General features: G+C 41.0%; 1 protein-coding gene across 1 annotated transcript in view; it reads right to left on the bottom strand.

Annotated features, from left to right (window-relative positions):
- Positions 1–19,508, bottom strand: part of FBN1 (fibrillin 1) — a 142,680-nt gene that overhangs the window by 10,921 nt on the left and 112,251 nt on the right. Inside the window, exons 36-55 of the mRNA XM_054272493.1 lie at positions 19,080–19,202; positions 18,040–18,204; positions 17,565–17,633; positions 17,323–17,448; positions 15,948–16,070; positions 15,679–15,837; positions 14,764–14,835; positions 12,448–12,573; positions 11,569–11,691; positions 9,724–9,849; positions 8,905–9,021; positions 8,433–8,561; positions 8,045–8,164; positions 7,472–7,597; positions 5,361–5,510; positions 3,924–3,989; positions 3,105–3,221; positions 2,632–2,751; positions 909–1,031; positions 354–485 (exon numbers count right to left, since the gene is read on the bottom strand). Coding sequence (XP_054128468.1) covers positions 354–485; positions 909–1,031; positions 2,632–2,751; positions 3,105–3,221; positions 3,924–3,989; positions 5,361–5,510; positions 7,472–7,597; positions 8,045–8,164; positions 8,433–8,561; positions 8,905–9,021; positions 9,724–9,849; positions 11,569–11,691; positions 12,448–12,573; positions 14,764–14,835; positions 15,679–15,837; positions 15,948–16,070; positions 17,323–17,448; positions 17,565–17,633; positions 18,040–18,204; positions 19,080–19,202 — 2,412 coding nt within the window. The remainder of the gene's footprint in view (positions 1–353; positions 486–908; positions 1,032–2,631; positions 2,752–3,104; positions 3,222–3,923; positions 3,990–5,360; positions 5,511–7,471; positions 7,598–8,044; positions 8,165–8,432; positions 8,562–8,904; positions 9,022–9,723; positions 9,850–11,568; positions 11,692–12,447; positions 12,574–14,763; positions 14,836–15,678; positions 15,838–15,947; positions 16,071–17,322; positions 17,449–17,564; positions 17,634–18,039; positions 18,205–19,079; positions 19,203–19,508) is intronic.

Below are 19,508 nucleotides of genomic sequence, written 5' to 3'. Positions count from 1 at the left end.
ACAGCTGCTGTTCTGAATGTCTTCCAAGGTTTACAAAAAATTCAGATCTACTCTCATTCCTGCTAGCAGAGATAAACAAGCCTACAGCAACCAACCAAATCCTCACCTTCTTCCCTCAGAGCAGTCAGCAGCAGCAGTACAAACTGACACCCACACCCAGATTTTCTACTTACTACTCACAGATGTGTACACCTGAACAGCAAAACCAAGTGTGTACAGCACCAATAGATCCATTACACAGGTAGTTGTGTAATTCTGCCCCTGAGTTTCTTAACACTTCATTAAATCCAAAATTTTTAGATCTGCTGAAGAACTGTGTATTTCAAGAGCTTCACCACTTCAGTGTCACTTACCTATGCAGCCCTCCCCGTCTGGTCTGCGCTGATAACCAGGCCCACAGATGCACATATAGGTGCCAATTAGGTTTTTGCATTCCATCTGTTTTGAGTCACAGTCATGAATTCCTTCTTCACACTCATTCTGATCTAAAACACAAGGTTTAGACTATATTATGTAGAGACATGATCCTGGAAATTCACAATAGTAAATTCTGACTTTGGAATCTCTATCATAATCAAACCCTACACATACATTTATTGTTCTCAACCAACCATAAAATATACTAGCCTTGAGCAAATTGATTTCTCCCAAATGCCCATTTTTAGGGCAAGACAAAACTGTATCATCTGATATGATCTCACTTTAGGAAGATGTGTAAATTTACTGGCAGGACAGGCCTAGTACAATCAAGTACATAATGCAAACCATAGAATTTCATCCCAAATTCTTTCTGACTCAGTTACTTCCTGGGATTAAAACTCTGGCCCAACAGTGCAGTGAGTCAGAGCCCTGCCCCTGCAGGAACTGAAATCATTATCTCAGCACTGAGAGTGTGGTAGGAGCTTTACCTCTGCACATTCTCCGGTCCTCGCGCAGAACGTACCCCCCGGGGCACTTGCACTCGTAGGATCCAAAAGTGTTCACGCAGCGGAAGGCGCAGAGCAGAGGGTTCTGGATGCACTCATTCACATCTGGGTTTGGGGTGACAAAGACCAAGGGGGGAGGGAAACACTCGTGTAAATCTCAGCCAAGTTGAGAGCACAGGCTTTAGGTACAGGCAATACCACAGATCCCCGTTTACTGAGGACTAGATTTTAATAGCTAGGGACCCTTGGTTCTACTCTTCATGGATTTCTGCAGAGAAGCAGGCACCAGACACACCAGGATGTTTGCACAGCTACCTGAAGTTTCAATAAGTTCAACAGCAGGCAGCCAATGGAAATAATTTCCAGATCCATGGTGCCAAAATACTTGCTCAGTTAAAACTGCATCTTTTCAGGGTTTTTTGATTGGTTATTTAAGTTCTACATGCATTAATTCAGATTCTTCATAAACTGAATTCCATAAAACAATATCCTTACTTGAAACATTACTTTGAAGTACATTTACACACAAAATGCCTGGACTACTTGAGCTATTACTGCTATATAGTGACGTTTATGCATTCAGCTAGCTCCTCCTCTGCAATTTGAGCTTTTACCCAAATTCCACAGAGAAGCAAATGAAGCTCTAACTGCACTCAAAAACACAGTTTGCATTTGCAATCTGATGCAAAAATAGTGGCATTCTTTTGCATGGGCTTGCAAAGAACTAGATTGTGGCAGATAATTTAGGAACAGCTGTGTCAAGGCAGAGGACAGTGTCAGAACGTCCTAGGACATTCTCCTCTCCCTGGCTGTAACAGAAGGAGATGAATATTAAAAACCTCATCCCATGTATGCAGAGATCTTTCCCCTGACACAGCCTCTCAGTTTAAGGACTTCCACAGCCAAAAGCCACAACCAAACTATCAAGCTTAATTTCCACTGATGGATTCCCCCACAAATTTGTAAAATCTCTTTCTGGGTCAATTTATATTTGTGGCCCTGCTAATATTCTGCAGCAAAGAGTTCCACAACTTAAATAAGTACCATGCATATAAAAATATTTGCTTTGGTTTGTCTAACATGATCCCTCTATTTTTGGTACCTTTACCACTTGTGGCTTTATAAAATCATATATCTCTTCAACCACATTTTCCACACTGAAAAATTCTTATTTATTTTTCTTCTATACCTCTGATCTTCCTTACTTCTCTTCATGCATTTTCAAATTTTAATTTTTGAAATGAGACACCAAAGCAGGAAAAAATATTCAACCTAGGGGTACCATGGTAATTGTTGAGTACTGTATTAGTATTTTCCTGTTTCTTCCCTAACTCACTCAAGCAGCCCATTTCCTATCTTTATCGTGCACAGTGTCTCTTCACTCAAGGAGGCAGGCAGAAACCACACACACAGTAAGCAGCACTTCTGGGAACTGTTCTGAAGAGACTTGCACCCCAACATGCTCCTCTCTGGACAGCCCCTTAGTAGATACCACCTGAAAGTCTGTCCACCCCAGCTCCAGTCAGAAAAACACACTACAGTTCAAGGTGGATACAGGAAGGGGAGCCCATTTTCCCATTTCAGATAAAGAGGTATTGTTCCAAGTGTCCATATTTTGTTTTTAAAGCTGCTTTACTCCCCTCAGCTGTTTTCAAAATTAGGGAACACAATTACAACAACAGTCCTTAGCACACAGGAGTCTCACCTTCACAGGTCATCATTGGCCCAGGCTCAAATCCTTCTACACAGGTGCATTCAAAGCCTCCTATCACATTCCTGCAAGTTCCATTCCCACATGGGTTTCCAACAGCACATTCATCAGTATCTGCAAGAGTTAGACCAAGGCAGGAATACATGGTTATACACAACCAAAATGATAAAAAATCCATGTTGTTGATGTACAACCAGAAAAATAGAAAATGCAAGAACTCAAAATACTGAATTAGAACCACAGACTCCTAAAATAATTTGAGATTGCTAGAGGCTATCTGGGTTAAACACTCAGCCAGAGCAGGGCCAACTTGGAGCAGATTGCTCTGGCCCTGCTCTGGCAGGTTTTAAGCACTGGCAGGGATGAAGACCCCAAATGTTAGAATAAAACTACCCCACTGCTCCTTAATGCCATACTTAGCAACTCAGGAGAATCTCTAAAATGGAAGCTGGAAGAGCTGTACTTACCCACACATTCTGCTCCTTGTAGGATGTAACCATACGGACATTCACAGCGGAAAGACCCATCTGTGTTGATACACTGCCCAAATTTACAGTTATCAGGATCAAGGCACTCATCCACATCTTAACCAGAAATACAAACAACACAGTAAGTGCAACTGGCTTCATGTGCTTTCAGACTTCTCTCAAAGAACAAGTGTTCTGGCAAGAAATATTTCTGAGATCACAAAAAATACTAATATTTAAATTCTGACATATTAGGATTAGGGCACAGAATTTGTTTTGCAGGCCAGCTTTCAGAATGCAGAAAAGAAACCGATTCTAAATGTCAGATATAAACCTCTCTGACTGGGGCTACAGGGAAAGCAGCAGATATGAAAAGCAGTAGTCATCCAGTGCTCCTTAAATGCAAACTTTTGCCAATAAGGCTGAAGTGCTGTTTGTCTTGGGAGAGAACAGAATGTACTGAAGGGATCTGGGAAACTGTGGTTTGCACTTCTGGAGGATTAAAACCATTTACTGTAAACAGGCTACACATATTGTATAAGAAAAGACAAGTATGCTACATGACATTAGATCTCTTCTCTAGATCCTACATGTTTCCTAGCTTTAAAACAAGTTTAATTTCTGATATTTGAAATATTCATGCTGGCATTTGAAATCAGTATGAAAAATTGGGGAAGATAAAAGGGTATAGAAGTTTCCAGAATTCATGGCTTTGGGAAATAGTTGCAGAGGTGTTATTCTCAATTGAAATGGAGAATGGCTTATGAGTGGAAAAGGCACACTGATGTAGAAGTGGCATTGTGCAGTTCAGGCACTTACCCAGCCTTGCATCACCAGGTCCAACAAGGATGCCAATTCCAAATGGACAAATCTGTCTGAATGCCTCTGAAAAAAAAAACCCATAAAAATCAAACCATATGTTAAATTCTATCTTAGCAATCAGCATTCTGCACAAACTACCTGGAACCCCTGCTATCAGTTCATTCTCCTCATGTTCAGGTCCAGAAAAAAAGTATGTTAATATATAAACTTATCATCTTATATTCATGCAAAAACTGTAGGTTTGCTTTACATTTCATCTGATCTCCTGTATGCATAAGTACAAAATCTGTACTGTGAATAATTAGCAGTATTTAACTTCCTTAAGAAACAAACTCATGCAGAATTTCTATTTTAGAAGTATCAGTAGTAGTGACTGCATTTTTTCTGTTGTAAAAGTAAAATTTGCTATATTTTCTGAAGAAGTCATAATTTAATCCAGACTTGGCTATCCTAAAGCTATTTCTTTTTCAAAACATGATAAAAGGGGCTTTGATACCCTTTGGGAGAGTTTGGACTGTGAAAAACACACATGCTGACACTTCAAGGAAATGCTGCAACATAAGCTGTGCTTTTCAACTGCCTTTGGTTCACTTGGTCTGTGTCAATGGAGTGAAACACGCACAGGCAATAGGCCTAGGAGGAATATTGCAACTGGCACTTCTAATTCTCTTTTCTAACCTCAGCTTTTGTGAGGATTTTCTGCAAAAAATCTACATGACTAATGAATGAAATGAGCTGCAATCATGTATTGCTGAAACCAGTGACGCTGTTAACCGCATTTGTCAGCATGAATTACAGTCTGTTCAGCAAATTGCACCACCATGCTACAGAGCCCTGTTGAGTTGCTTGATGTTGAGTTACTCAGGCTTAAAAAGGATACCAACAAAGGAAAGTGTTTCTTTAGCAATGGTCCAGGCAGGCTTTCCCTCCTCAAGGCCTGTATTTTGTTATTTTTGCAAGTCATTCACATTTGTAAGATTGCAAATTTACATTTTCTTAATAACAAAATTCAGATGAAGATCCAGTTTAACTGTTTGGGGTTTTATTTTAACTAGATTTCAAGTTTACAGCACCTCTTCCTATAGCTATTTACAATTAGAAGAATTCCATTTTCATCTTGCAGGAATTGCTACTCAGAGCCTATCAAGGACCTACTTGTTGCTTTCCACTTCCTGTATGTGATACCTCCATAGCAAAATACCCAGCACCTAACCACTGTAACAAATCTATAAGCAAAGAAGAAATATGTTTGATATCTGACTATCCAAGGGGACATGGTTTTTAAGACTGCAATGGCATCTACTTTACAGTGACCTATGACAATTACTGGGGTTAAACACTTTTAGAAAACTATTTTTCTAAATTCCTTCTAATAAGAATGCCAATCTCCTTTCTGCTCAGAGAGGCTGTATGGTAAGCTAGTCAATAACCCACCATCTGCTTCCTCTGGGCAGAGCTCACAGGGATCTCCCCATCCCTGCCCCTTCAGGGCACAGCAACACTCTTGTTTGGAGTGGTTTCGGGACTTTGGCACAGAACACTTCCCATCTTCAAACTTGGTAAAGCAGTAGCTCACTCTCAGATCTGCACAGAGAAAAAAATTTGTTATGAGCAGTTAGAGTAACCTTGGCACAATTTTCACTTGAAGGTGTTAACTGCAAAATTAGAAGATACACACCACCGAAACACCCAACTTCCATCTAGCTCTGTTAATAGGGACCATCATTGTCTCTGACTGTGGAAGATTTGAATAAGGAGGGAAGCTCCCTACCTCAGTAAAGAAAAGCTATGGAACAGTTTCCTACTTCAGTATGGAAAAGCAAGGATTTTTCTCTTTGGTCCAGCAGAAGTGGAAGGGCTGTACTGTCCTCTTATCCTCATTCCTCTTTGAAAAAATGGAATATTGCCTCATGAATTTATATTCTATTACTAGTAAGAATCACTCAAGTCAAGAGATTTTCATCAACTTGCAAAGACAATATTGTGTAGTGCTAAAATGAGAGGCAATTTTCAACAGCCCTTTCCTTCCTCATTCTTCCGGAGGTACACACAAACAAAGCAAACTCTCCCTGTGGCACCACATTTTATTCCCTGAAGCTGGGTAACCAGGATGCTGGACAGAACTGAGACCACAAGCATCCAGCAGGAAGGGAGCTGGCAGCTCTCTGTGCTGGCAGGGGGACAGCAGCAGGGCAGTTCTGGAAGCAGCTGCTCATCCAGTTTTCCGGCTGCAGCATCAATGCTGGGCAATGTCCAGGTTTTAACAAAGTCCTAGGTAATGGGAAGTTTTAAACAAAACTTTGCTTGGCCTGAGATATTTGAAAAAAAGAACAGTCCTCTTTAGGGCATAGAAAGAAGCCCTTTTGAAATTCATACACAAGTGTGCACTTCCCTCTGACTTTGTGTGGAACAGTGGCCTGTGTTAAAAAAGCAGAAGATTGGGAGGCATTCGTTTTTAGGATTTTGTTTCTCAGTGGGTTTTTGTGATATTTTTCTTCTTACCTGAATGAAAAAACCCCTCAGACTTAAAGAAACTTCATTTATACAAGCTACATAAACAGAGCTAAAACATGCTTTCTTGATGTTGAGTGAAGTAACTGTGCCAAACTGCATGGTGGTTTGAAGACTTGGATGAATGTTTACTGCAGGTTGGATTCATTTTTACCAAAACCACAATTTCATTTAGCCCACTGTGAAGGGAAGAACTGGCTATGGTGTCAACAAGCATCACTGCTCTGTGCCAAACAAAACTACAGAGGTCCTTATAAAGGTCTTACTCATCAGTGGTTCCCACTGTGCACAGTGTATAAGACATGTAATGCTGCATCTATTTAATAATTTCCAAAGCCTTTAAAGTAACTCGCTCCCTAATTTGTTGTGCTTATTCTTTATACACAAAATAAACTAACCTGTGGCTTTTAATTACTAGATATTCAGCTTTTAGCATCTCATTTGTTAGTGCCCATGTTTAGGCTCTGAACTGTGTATGCAGTAATCTGGAAGCCAAATGACACTTCAGATTTCCCTAAGCAGATGGGGACTTATTGTCCACACAACATTGTTTGCAAATTTTTTCCAATAATCTTTTTTTCCACCCACGTTTGCAGAGAGGATCAGCATATAACAAGTGTTATGGTGAATATAGTGAGTGCCAAGGAGTGTCTTAAAACCAGAAATGCTGCCTTGAGCCTCCTGCCTGTATTCATGCTCCATCTCTGTGTCTTGTTGGTGTCTACCAAGAGTCCAGGTAACCCCAACATTTCTTCCAGGGGTGTAACAAAGGATTTCAGGACAACATAATTTCTTTGCTTAACCTGGTGCATTTAACATTAACTTCACCCTTTTATTGCAGTGTTCTGTTTAATGAAAAACAGATGTTAGGGCAAGACAGAACCTGGCCCCAGCTACAGAATTATCATGTTTTCCCTATGAAAAACACTGTCTGAGTCCAGAGCTTTCTCGCTGTATTAGAAACAGCTCGCTAAAAAGGCTTTTATGAAACAGCAAACAAATTTTGAAATGCCAGAAAATAGGAATGAACTTACCTTGGCATCGCCTTCCCGTGGAAGACAATACAAAGCCTTCTGGACACAGACATTTGAAACTGCCTGGAGTGTTGCTGCATGTGCCCAGGGCACAAATTTCTGGCTGTTCCACACACTCATCAATGTCTGTAAGAAAAGTAATTAAAGAGATGAGAAACAATAATATTTACACTGGCAGCTGTACTACATAAAGGACTATCTTACATCATCACTGATATCTATCATATTTGACAAACAAAAAAGCCCAAAAAAAGAAAGAAAGAGGAAGCAGTAACCCAAGTGCAAAAACCACAGTTAGTTTTCAAATCCTCAGGCAGTAGGCAAACTTCAGCAGTGTATCACCAAGGAAACAGCCTGAGATTACATTTTTCTAGGGTTCAGAACAAGTAGTTCTGGTTCAAACAAATGTTGGAGAGACCTTTTCTATGAAATGAGAGACTTACTAGTGGCTACAGTTCAGAACTGTACACTGCCAGAAAGGACTAAACATTACTCACATTTAAATGCAAAGAGAATAGGTAACAATTGTGAGCAGCTAAGAAATAGACAGAAGAAGGATTGTTCTGTACACACCTTCACATTTGTCATTCTGCAGGATGTATCCAGGAGGACAGATACATCTGAATGAGCCATCCAAGTTCTGGCATGTGCCTGGTGAACATTTTCCAGGCTCCAGTGCACACTCATTGATATCTAGAAGAAAAGAAAGACTATTTATTGGAGGTAATTGTTGTTATCTCAATAAATCTCTGACTTTGGCAACTTTAATTTTGATTCCATCAAACTGAAAGTGGAACTTTACAGGAGTGGGAGGAGTCGTCTTCTTGTCCTCTTGTCACTGTTTCTTTCTGCCAGGTACAATGATGGCAGTGTGGCAGTTCTCTCCGACCCCACTGCTTCACTAAGCATATCTGCTCAAGGTTTGCCACACTTTTTTTCAACCCTAAAAGAAAGCACTCACCAACACAAGTCCTTCCATCCAGAGCCACCTCATAGCCATCATTGCAGAGACACTGGAAGGACCCAATGGTGTTCACACACTGACCATTTCTGCAGAGCATTCCATTTCCACTTGCACACTCATCCACGTCTAGGACAAATAACATTGAAAGATGTCAGAAACATCAGCAACAATGGAAACTGGGTCAGTGAGATTTCTGTTTCCACCACATCAACAAAGTAACTGGTAACACAATCTAATTTCAAAAGCAAGTGAGAAGAAATTACTCTATTATAAAATTGTCACAGCAGGAGTGGAACCCAAATGTTTCTGTATCTTGGGCCAACATTCAAGTGGCTCTAGAAAAGGGAGCGGTGCAGAATCAAAGAGGCCTTCTGAGACTGACACAACAGGGTTACTTAATGGTACTTATGGCACTTCTATTAGAAGGAGGAAGCCTCAGGAACACGTGCCTGTGCTCAGCACTCCTCACCTATGCAGTCATTGTTGTGTGAGAGGATGAAGCCCAGGTTGCAGCGGCAGTTGAAGGAGCCAATGGTGTTCCTGCAGGTTCCGTTGCCACAGGCGTCTCTCTCGCACTCGTTAATATCTACAAAGGAACAGCAGAGAAATAACCCACTGCCACCACACTGAACACAAGGGAAAAGGACTGTCACAGCTCTCAAAAAGAGATTTTACATACACTTACACACTTGGTATTAACATATACAAAAATAATGAAGGGTCCAACAATCATTTACTTTACTTTGACTCCTATATCACCCTTCCCAAAGTAAGTGCAATCTACTTTAATTGTAAGCATTCTGAAATCTCAGTTTGTTCATACAACACACAACTGATAGCTGTGAATGGGTGAAATACTAAATCTCCTTGTTAATGAAGATGACTGTTTCTGAAAAAGGTTTTTTTCTGGCAAGAAATCTACCCTTCATTTACATTTAACAAGTAAGCTGTATATAACTGCTGCATTGCAATTATAATCTATTAAATTTCTTGCCTAAAGGAATAAATGAGATAAGATGCTCCAGAAAATTCTAAGATTAATATTTTCTTCAAAAATGAAAACATTAGTAGTTCATTAGACAGGATATGTAATTTTAAAGGTTCACTCTATTTTAATGAGATGGTTTTCATTCAGTATCAGCTTTTTATCATCTCTAATGGCCAGTTTTGTACTTTATCTGGTGGTAAATGGCTCACAATCTCAGATATTGTAATGCAACTCCTTATTACAGAGAGGACAGGCTTATTTTAATGGGAACCTAAGCTCAGTTTAATTTGATATACTTGCCTATACACATTGTCCTGTCATCATTGGTTTTGAATCCATTGTGACAAATGCAGTAGAAGCTTCCAACAGTGTCAATACACTGCCCATGGCTGCAGATATTGGGGATTTCTTGACATTCATTCCGATCTGAAAACAAAGAGGAGCAGTGAAAGTTAAGGCTTCTAAACCACAGGGCTGGGAAGATGTGTTAGCAGCAACCAAGACAGTATCCAGTGCATGGCCTAACTTAAAATAGTATTTTTAATTTATTAATGACAAAAATATTACCAAGTAAATCCTAGACAATCATTGATGACCCTGACAGCCCCATGCCCAGGACCTCTGTACATCCCATGGGGCTGTGAGTAACTCTGGATGGGTGTGCACTGAGGACCAAGCTGTCCCAAGCTATTGATGAGAGCACTGCTAATTACAGCTTAAAGGAGGCAGAAGGAAAGCCAATGCTGTCTTAAGAACTCCTAATCTTCAGCTCAGGAGAGCAGAGACAAAAGAAAATCTATGACTCTCTGGTGCTTTGTGGGCTAATGAATAGTCATGTGAAAAACTAATGTATAAGAAAAACTATTTAGTTTACCACAATAGAGAGCACCAGAAGAATGCTAACTTGAAGGTAAGGTAAATGCAGGACTCCTAGTGCTAGTGGCTGTGATATATTGGGTTTGACTCAATAGCACATAAAATACAGGGGTGTGATAGTTTTCCATGGCTGATCCAAGGTGCTCACTCCTCTCTGCTCCCAGCAGAGTGGTTGGGAATTTCCTTCCTGTGCTGGATCACGTACTTTATCAACCACTTGTATTTTTACTCTAATTGTGTAACTTTATTTTCCCCACATATAAAATAAGAGCTAAATACAGGGAAGTATTAGTATTTGTGCCAATTAATCTTTGGAATTGTAACCCATATCAGAACCTCCCCTTGCTCTTCCTGTACTCCTGCAATGAACCCTTAACAACAATTACATTAGGAACATATTGAATATTTACATGTGCCACTGCATAGCTTAACAAAGCAAAGTTTTAGTTCTCATAGTAGTGTTCTGATTTCCACTACACCCTTTTCCCACAAGGGTCACATGAAACAATGAAAAACTGCACTGCAAGGAAAAGTGCACTTCCTAAAACTCAAGTATGGAGAAGCAAAATCCCAAGGATAATGTATCTAGCTTCCGTTGTATTCTTATTTTGTTCAGAAATGTATATAGTATTTAATATTTACAGCAGCTTGTCCCACTGCACTCTTTAAAATCTCAGCAATTCTTCAAGTAAGATAACTTGAATGCCTCTCTGGACTAAGATATTGTAAGAAAAAGCAAATAGATTAGAAAAGTTCAGTCCCACTCAATGAGTGTTTAAAAATAAAGTTATGGGCCCTGTTTAAATCTATATCAAAGTTAGGAAATTCAAAAATAATCTTTTCAAGTCAGTTATTGCATACAGGCAAGAAGATAAGTCTACCTTATCCACAGAAGCTCCAGCAGCAAGCAGGGAATTATTTGTAAAAATACAAGTGGAAAATAAATTGCTGAAACACATCTAGAAAATCATAATGGAAATCAGAAAATACAGAAAGGTAGTGCATCAAATGGTCTTCCCTTCCTAGATGTGACAAGGGCTAAAGAAAATGAAAGACAAACACCTACTTTGGTTTTTAACTCCCACTAATACATCCATGGGATGGGCCTGGAATTACCTCAATGTTTATGGGATGCCCTAAAAGATTTAAAGATTTTAAAAGAGCTCTTGAAGCTCAGCTCATCTCCTGAAATACCAACTTTGTGGAGAGGAGAGACGTTTTCCAAGGCCTTTAGAAGCCCCTGGTGCCCGCAGGCCTGGCAGCACTCACCAGTGCAGCGCCCCGTGGATGTGAACCTGTAGCCAGGTTTGCAGTCGCAGCGGTAGCTCCCGGCTGTGTTCACACACTCTGCGTTCTGCTGGCAAACGGGGCCGTTCTGGCACTCGTCAATATCTGTCCAGACAAAGAGGAAGTTGAGTTTTGTAGTAAGTGGAAAGATGTCAAAAGCTTTTTTTTTTTTAGCATGCAAGTATTAATTAGTAGCTTTCAATGTAAACACCATCACAAAGCTTTAGGCAAAAAAAAATTTGATCAATTTTCTTTACTTCAGGTGCTGCAAAAGGAGAACTTTATCTCCCTAGAAATGTAATTGGTTTTCACTTAGAAGCAGCACACAGAAGAAGCTTTTACTCAAGGCTCTCAATGCCTTGCCTGCAGCTCCCATTGTTGCCAGCAGTCATAACACACAGCAGAAAATGACAGCAACTCATATGCTACCTTCAGTTTCTTCATTAAACTGACTAATACAATGCTAGGGAATGTTTAAACTAGAAATAAACAACCATCTGTTTCTATTTTTTACAAAAATATTTATTCCATTAGAAAAAAAGTATTTTGGAATTTAAAAAAAAATTGTGCTCATGATCTGACTCAATACTACTATTTTTTTCTTGGCTTTACTGTCAAATGGGAAAAAAAAGACATTACTTCCCAGTCCTGCTGACTCATGTGCCTTCAAGGCATTAGATGTCTGACAGAAAATATGGTATTTTCTATGCAAAAGAATTCAAAATGCCTGAATTAGCACAGACGTATTACACTGATAGCAGTATTTTCCCCTCATTAAGGATGCCTTCCAGGCTCTGATTAGGCAGTGTCTGAGCTGCCACTGGTGAAACACCATTCCTCTGAATGAGAGGAGCACTCTACCTTCACAGATCAGGAGCTTGTCGTTGTAGAAGAAGCCCACAGGACACTCGCACCGGAAGCTGCCAACCATGTTTATACAGATCCCATTTTCACACACTCCAGGAATCTCTCTGCATTCATCAATATCTGCAAGAATAATTTTTTTTAATGCTTGTACTGAGAACTTCATGGAATCTTCTGCTACAGAGTATGTCCTTATGCATTTGCCTTTAAGATAATTATCAAACATAATGCAAGCATCAGAATGCTCCCAACTGAATAGCTGAGCAAGTCACTCCAAACTGTGGAAATTTAGGTATTTCCTGTTTTCTCAGGTTCTGACTCTTCTCTGTACTGAAGGTATATTCTGCTACAGAGGAATACAGAGGAAGACACATCCTTCCTCATGCCTCCCACCCACAGCCCTGATGAACCTCCTCACCTTCCCAAGTGCCCCAGTGGAGTTGTTGGGAAGAGCCAAAGAGAGACAATGGAACTGTCTTTGGTTTAACACAGGAGAGCATGATTGAATGAAAACTCTCATCAGAATTAGTTTTGCACTGTTTTACCCTAGTTTATCTGAAAAGCCTTTCAGGGTCTTATGTAAGAGTTTGAAAGTGCCAATGACAGGTAACATCTGAAGTGCTGCCAACATGCTATTAATTAGATTGATTAAGCCAGGCAGCCAGGGTTTGCCAATGCTTTATATACACCCCAGTTAAGGTAACTGATTTCGGCAGGAAAAAACCCAGCTGCTATTACAATTATATGGCTCACCTATTGGGTCCTTGAACATCTTAATATTCTGACATGAGAGAGTTCAGAGACTCCTCTGCCTTCAGTAAACATTGACATATGCACTGAGGTACACAGTCATAGAATATGGTGGGAAATTATCAGCTGACAGGAGTTTCCATCAGAAAATGTGGCTTGGTGTTGGTGGGTTTTGGTGGGTTTTGTTTGTTTGCTTTGTTTTTCTGCTGGATCCAACCCCTAATTTTCTACATTAGATTCTGTAATTTAGAGTCCTCTCATATACAGGGCGAATAAAACCAGAACAATTTCTGTTTCTGAAACAAACACCTGAAGTAACAGCATTGGACTGTAAGCAAACATTAGAGGGTACACAGAGCAGTGCCCCTGCAGAGGGCTTGATCCTGTGCCTGCAGGTGTATGGGACATGAGTGACCCCTGTGCAAAGCAGCAGGCTGAGTGCTACAGCCTGGACCCCAAAGCAGCAGCTGAGGCTACAGCCTGGACCCCAAAGCAGAGGGAGAGCTGTGATTTGCACAGCTGTGGGAAGCTGTGTGTGCACCAGTCTCAGCACAGCCTGCAGGCACTGGCAGTGCTGGGGGCTCTGTGGGACAGCCCTGCTGTTTCCATTGGCTCCTGCACTGCACAGCCCTGTGCTGTGGCAGCCTGCAACAGCCCTGCACACACACCAAGCACTGCAGCTGCAGCTTCTACCTGTGCATGCTAGCAACATCCAAGGGCTCCCTGCTGGTGCTGGGCCCAATTAGCTGAGCAGACTCTGCAACAATCTGGACTATGCTAATAGCTACAAGGGGAAACTTTGCTTCCAAGCAATGACTTTGTAAATAAATATTGTGCATTTCTGTAACCTCTTTAAAAATTACATTCCCCACTTTACTAGAAACATTTTCATTGAACTAGCTAAACACTGCACCACAGAACAGCTTCGTGCTAAAGCATCTGATTTCTGCATATATGCCATCTCTGTTTGTTACAGGGTACATTATCTGCTTTTCATTTGCATTTTAGTGTAAATGAAAACAAAAGGGAGTCCCATTAGGGATTTACTCAATTCCTTGTCCTAAAATTCCTCCTCTCTCTCTCTCTTTTTGTTTTGCAATTTGTTACTCACGATTCAAATGTAACACACAATAACATATGTGAGAAATATTCCAGCTGAGCAGAAAAAAGGATTTTTGTGTCAAAGAAATACCCAGGGGGACCGATGTGAAATGTCAGACTAAATCTTGCTTCAGTTTGAAGGAAAGACTCCCAGTTCCTCTCAGACCAAATGCTGGTTGGCCTTACTCCCAGACCTCTCATTCCCAGTATCTGTGCCCTGCTCATGTAGCCCTGATTACAGTTTCTTTGGAGCTCTGTGTTGCCTTGATTACAAGCAGCAACTGTCACTGCTGCCAGCAAGGAGTAGCCAGTTTGCACTCAAGTTTGACTTAAACAGAGGGTTGAACTCCATTACACTGTTTAATTGTTATTCCTCACACGAAAAAAACAAACAACCTCCCCTCCCTCTTCCCTGGGCAGAGGTAGCATGGAATTCAGTTCAAAACATAAATTACAGCTCACCAACTGGTAATCCTGTATAAATGTCAATGAAGAAGCCAGGCCTTTGACTTCCACAGAGTGTGGAGAATTCATCTGCAACAGGAAAGCAAAGCAGTGATTGAAGCATTTGGAATTAATCAACAGTCAAAAAGTCATCATATGCTCTGGCCAAGAAAGTTCTTCTACTCTTTCAGAACGTGCAGAGCATGCAGAGGTAGGCAGCCCCTTTCCCAAACTCACCATGTCAGTTGGGATCACATGCTGATTTTGCTCTGTTTATGCCTATCCCTGTGCACTACAATGTTTGCACACAATTTCAGATCTGACTCGTTAAAACCTGAACTGTAAGTGGGAAGAATCAAGTGTCTAGGAAGTTGTTCTTGAAGCAAACCACCTCAAACCAGAAAGGGATGTCCTGCAGTCTCACCCAGTGTGGAACCAGAGTCCTGTGTGCCCATGCAATTAGCAGAGACACTCCTACATCTTACATTTGGCTGCTCAACACAGATCACTCCCAGAGCACACCAAGGTATCTCTGCCAGCCCCCAGCCTGCACAAAGGCCCTTCATGGCAAACAGCAATCAAGGCAGAGCAGAGCAGAGCCTGTATTTGTTGGAGCAACACCAATAAAGTCTTGGTCAGTGCCTCAACACTGGATCAACAAGCACTTGCAAAGAGATGGATCAATCAATATACAGTACGAAGTCTCTGAGACAGTGAAACTGGCACAAGGCAGGCACAACCCAGCAGCACAGACACAAACCACTCCACATATGCCTTCATCATGACTGGGGCTGGTCATCTCCAGGACAAAGAGGCAACTAATCCCTTCATTTTAGACCCATGAGAGCAAAAAAAGACATAGCATCTCTAATGGTGTTACATTCACTAAGAGTGATTATGACGTTACCAAGGCTTTGCACTGCAAACATGTACCTGTGCTTGGGATAGGACACTGCTCACAAGGCTTATTCCAGGCACGCCCAATGTTGTAGGAACAGCAGCACATTTTCTTGGTCATATTGAAGAGCAGCTCTCCATCACAGGTTTGATTGTCAGCATAGTAATTTCTATAACACAGACTTCTTCTCATATCTGTGAAAATTAAGAAAACCTCAGGCCAATGCAGTAGGCAACTCTTAGGGGAGATGATCTCCCTGGCCCAAAGCACTAAGCTAAAGTTTTAGAGAAACCCCAGCACACACCCATGCAGTTGTTTCCTCCGTTGACTTGCATGTAATCAGGAGGGCAGATGCAGGTGTAGTTCCCAACAGTATTGTAACACGTGCCAGGCCCACAGATGCCAGGTGTCTCACACTCATTCACATCTAGAAGAGAACAAACAGGCAGTGAGTGAGTGGCCACAGAAGCTTTCTTGTTGTGCTTCTGAGAACAAAAATGTCTCAGTAATGCCTGAGGTAGGAAGGTGCTGGTGGAGAAGAGCTGAAGGGGCTCTGAGGAAGGTCATGGTGGAGCGAAGTCTCACAGAAAAGGAAGTGGCAGCACAGGTGGCCATGGAAAGCCCAGCTGTGATGCAAAGATGGGAACTCTCATATGTGTGAAAGCTCAGAAACAGCAATTTGACTTTTGCATCTGTTGCACAAAAATAGTATTTGAGAATCTTCTCCATTCTGGACTCTAAGATCTAGAGAAGAACCAGGTGGCTCCCTGTGGAATTCCTACTGAGCATTGCCTGAGTGGGGAAAGTGAGCCATTTTCCCCACACAAGATGTCACATTTACTTCATCAAAAGACTAAGTTTCTTTAAAAAAATCTAACCAAAACCAAACACAACACCATCTCCAAAACACTTCAGTTCCCAAAAGTTCAAAAATATTTCCCCAGCCTTAAAATTTTAGAGTATCTTTGACAGACCACTCAGCATCTGTCAGGCTACACAAGCATAATGTGGATGAAGCAATTTGGTTCAGCCTTAATTTAAGGCCTGAATGTTTTGTATTTTTGCAGTGGTTTGCACCTCATGGGCACTACATTAACATTATTAACAATCTGGAAGACCAAAGACAGCATGGACAACAGGAAATTTTGGAACTTGATGGGTTGCTTAAGATTTTATATCCAGCACACCTTGAGAGTGGCACATGATGTGACACATACTTGTGATTGTGCTGTGCAAAGGAACATGTTTTGCAGTAAAACCAATATTTTCAGTTGATGACTTGATAAGCAGGGGTGAAAAAAGCAGTGGAAAAATACATGGACACACTAGTCCACCAGATTCATGGGGAAAATTTCTTTTATCTGACTGCTTACTCATTGCCCATTACCAAACAGCTATTTTTTATAGCCAGTTACCAAATTATGTCTTACAGAAAAAAATTCTTGGGCTTTCAGGTTTTGATCAAAGTATGATAATAAAAAATCTATTTCAACATGGTCAAGAAGGAATTTTCACACTCTTAATGCAGTATTTCAACTTGTTCAATTTTACCACCCTATAGCTTTACAGTGCTTAGTCTGGTTGTGCTCCTTTTCAAGGAAAGATTCATTCTCTGCATATTGATCTGTCATTATTTTCAAAGAATAAAGCAGAAGTCTAGTTAAGTGAAAGCTCCATACCATCACACACTCGAGTCTCCTCATTCAAGTAGTACCCTGATGGACACTGACACTGGAAGCTCCCAAATGTATTAATACATTTTCCTCCTTGGCAAAGTCCAGGCAGCTCTTGACATTCATCAATATCTGTCCAAACAAACACATAAACATTTTATTAATGTTTACAGTGGAAAAAGAAAAAGACCCTCACTACAGAGTTTTACAATTTCAGACATGCAAATATAGGAAATTGCAAATATTACCTTCTAATATAACTGTGATAGGGTTTGGTCTGAATCCTTCCCCTCCAGGGCAAAGAACCTTATATTCAGCTGGAAACAAAACAGATTTATGAGCATATATAGTAGAAACATTTTCAGCACAATTTTTTTTGAAAACAGATCAGATTATTACAGATAATTTAAATATAAATTTACAAACTAACCAGCTAGAGACACTAGATTTTACTTTGTAACATTATCTGTTATTCCATTTCATAAATAGTTCAGTAGTTTTTAGTGTAATAGCAAACTTTCTCAGAAGAAACACAAATATTCTGACTAAATAAATTTTCTGAAAGAATGGTAAAGTTTTTGGTGAAGACCAGTGGAAGCCAGTCTCTTGCATGTCCACAATAAAATCACACCAGTATTTGAGCTATTTTAGCTATTCCTGGCTAAATTAGGAAAAATCCCACCAAACACATGGCTGTGCTCAAGCCAGGCAATGCAGACTCACTTGTGTTCACCAGTGGGCAGTGTTCACAGGGAACTCCCCAGGCTTTGCCCAGGGAGCAGCAGCAGGAGGCCTTGGAAACGCCCACTCCAATCTCATTGCTGCAGAAGGTGCCACCGTTGTCCCCCCGAGTTTTGATGTCCAGGTAACAGTTGCCAGATCGTGTATCTATTCACAATGCACACAATGACAAACACATCTTAGGAGAGAGCAAAACACAGCACAGCCCCCCAGGGTGAGGGACACTCACAGATGGCTCCCATTTCTTGCAGGACACAAAAGCAACTAAGTTGAGTTGCCCAGGGGGCCCCAGCATTTCCACTTAGGTAGGTTGCTGGTGCTCCATATCTTGGCTTTTTTGGACTTTTCACAAAGTAGGAAATTTACTTATTGAGTCCAAGGGCATGTCAGCCAGGCTTTTTCTCATTTTCACTCACATTTTCCCTCACATTAGTACATCTTTGCAGTTCCAGATATCCACTACTCTCTCTTCTACTCAAGGTTTACAAGCAGGAAAGCATCTACTAAATGTTAGGAATTTCAAACACATTAAAATTTGAGAAGCATCCTACACCCTCTTAAACAAACAAAACCAAGGAAATATTAGGATTACTAAGCAGTTGGAGCCTAATACAAGAGCATTTCCATTGGTCATGAAGCTGCACCCAGCCAAGTGCACTCAGTGCTCCAAGACCATGGGTGGCTTCATGCCACAGCTTCATTTGCCTGCCATCTTGGGGCCAGCTGGACATGGACTAAAGTTTGTTGAATTTTAAAATTGTCTCCTGCTTGCTGTAAATTGTGGACAGCTCTAACAAGCACCAAGGGGTTGCTTCTGGCAGCAGGGCACTGCTGGCATGCTGCATCAACTCTGGACATGCTCCCACTGCCCTACTCCACCTTCTAAGCCAGGGGCAGTGAGATGGGAATTGAAGAGCCTGGTCAAGCCCTTTCCCGTGACCCAGGACTTTATTCCTAAGCAGCCAGCTTGGAGCCCCTCTGTGGAAGTTCCCTTGTGAACAGCATAGGGAGTAGTCCCTTACCAACGCATCCAACGCGGGTGGGGTTCAGCTCGAAATCCGGAGGGCACTCACAGGTGTAGCTACCAGCAGTGTTGATACACGTGCCACTAATGCAGGTTGTGGGGTCTGCACATTCATTAACATCTGCAAGAAAAACACAGCATGTCCTAAGCAAATACTCCAGGACACTCAAGAGCACTGTTGATACATCAGATACCGTATGCTGACCATCACAAATCCATTAGTTATGAGACAGTGGTCTCCAGAAAGCTCTAAAAAATAGACAGGCATCTTAGAAGAACAGCAGTCTGAGATGAATTCATCATTTCATAGGAGAAAGAAATAAAGCATTTTTCCTGAAAAAAATCAATCTATGAACAAGATTCACATAAAGTACTAAACAAAAGAACTTAAGGGAAAAATACAAGACAAGGCCATAGCTTACATCCA

The sequence above is a fragment of the Melozone crissalis genome, unplaced genomic scaffold (genome assembly GCF_028551555.1).
Source record: "Melozone crissalis strain CALT ecotype California unplaced genomic scaffold, PUWL_Pcris_2 ptg000014l_1, whole genome shotgun sequence".
Lineage (NCBI taxonomy): Eukaryota > Metazoa > Chordata > Aves > Passeriformes > Passerellidae > Melozone > Melozone crissalis.
Note: the sequence above shows the minus strand (reverse complement) of the source record. Positions and strands in the feature narration are given on the sequence as shown.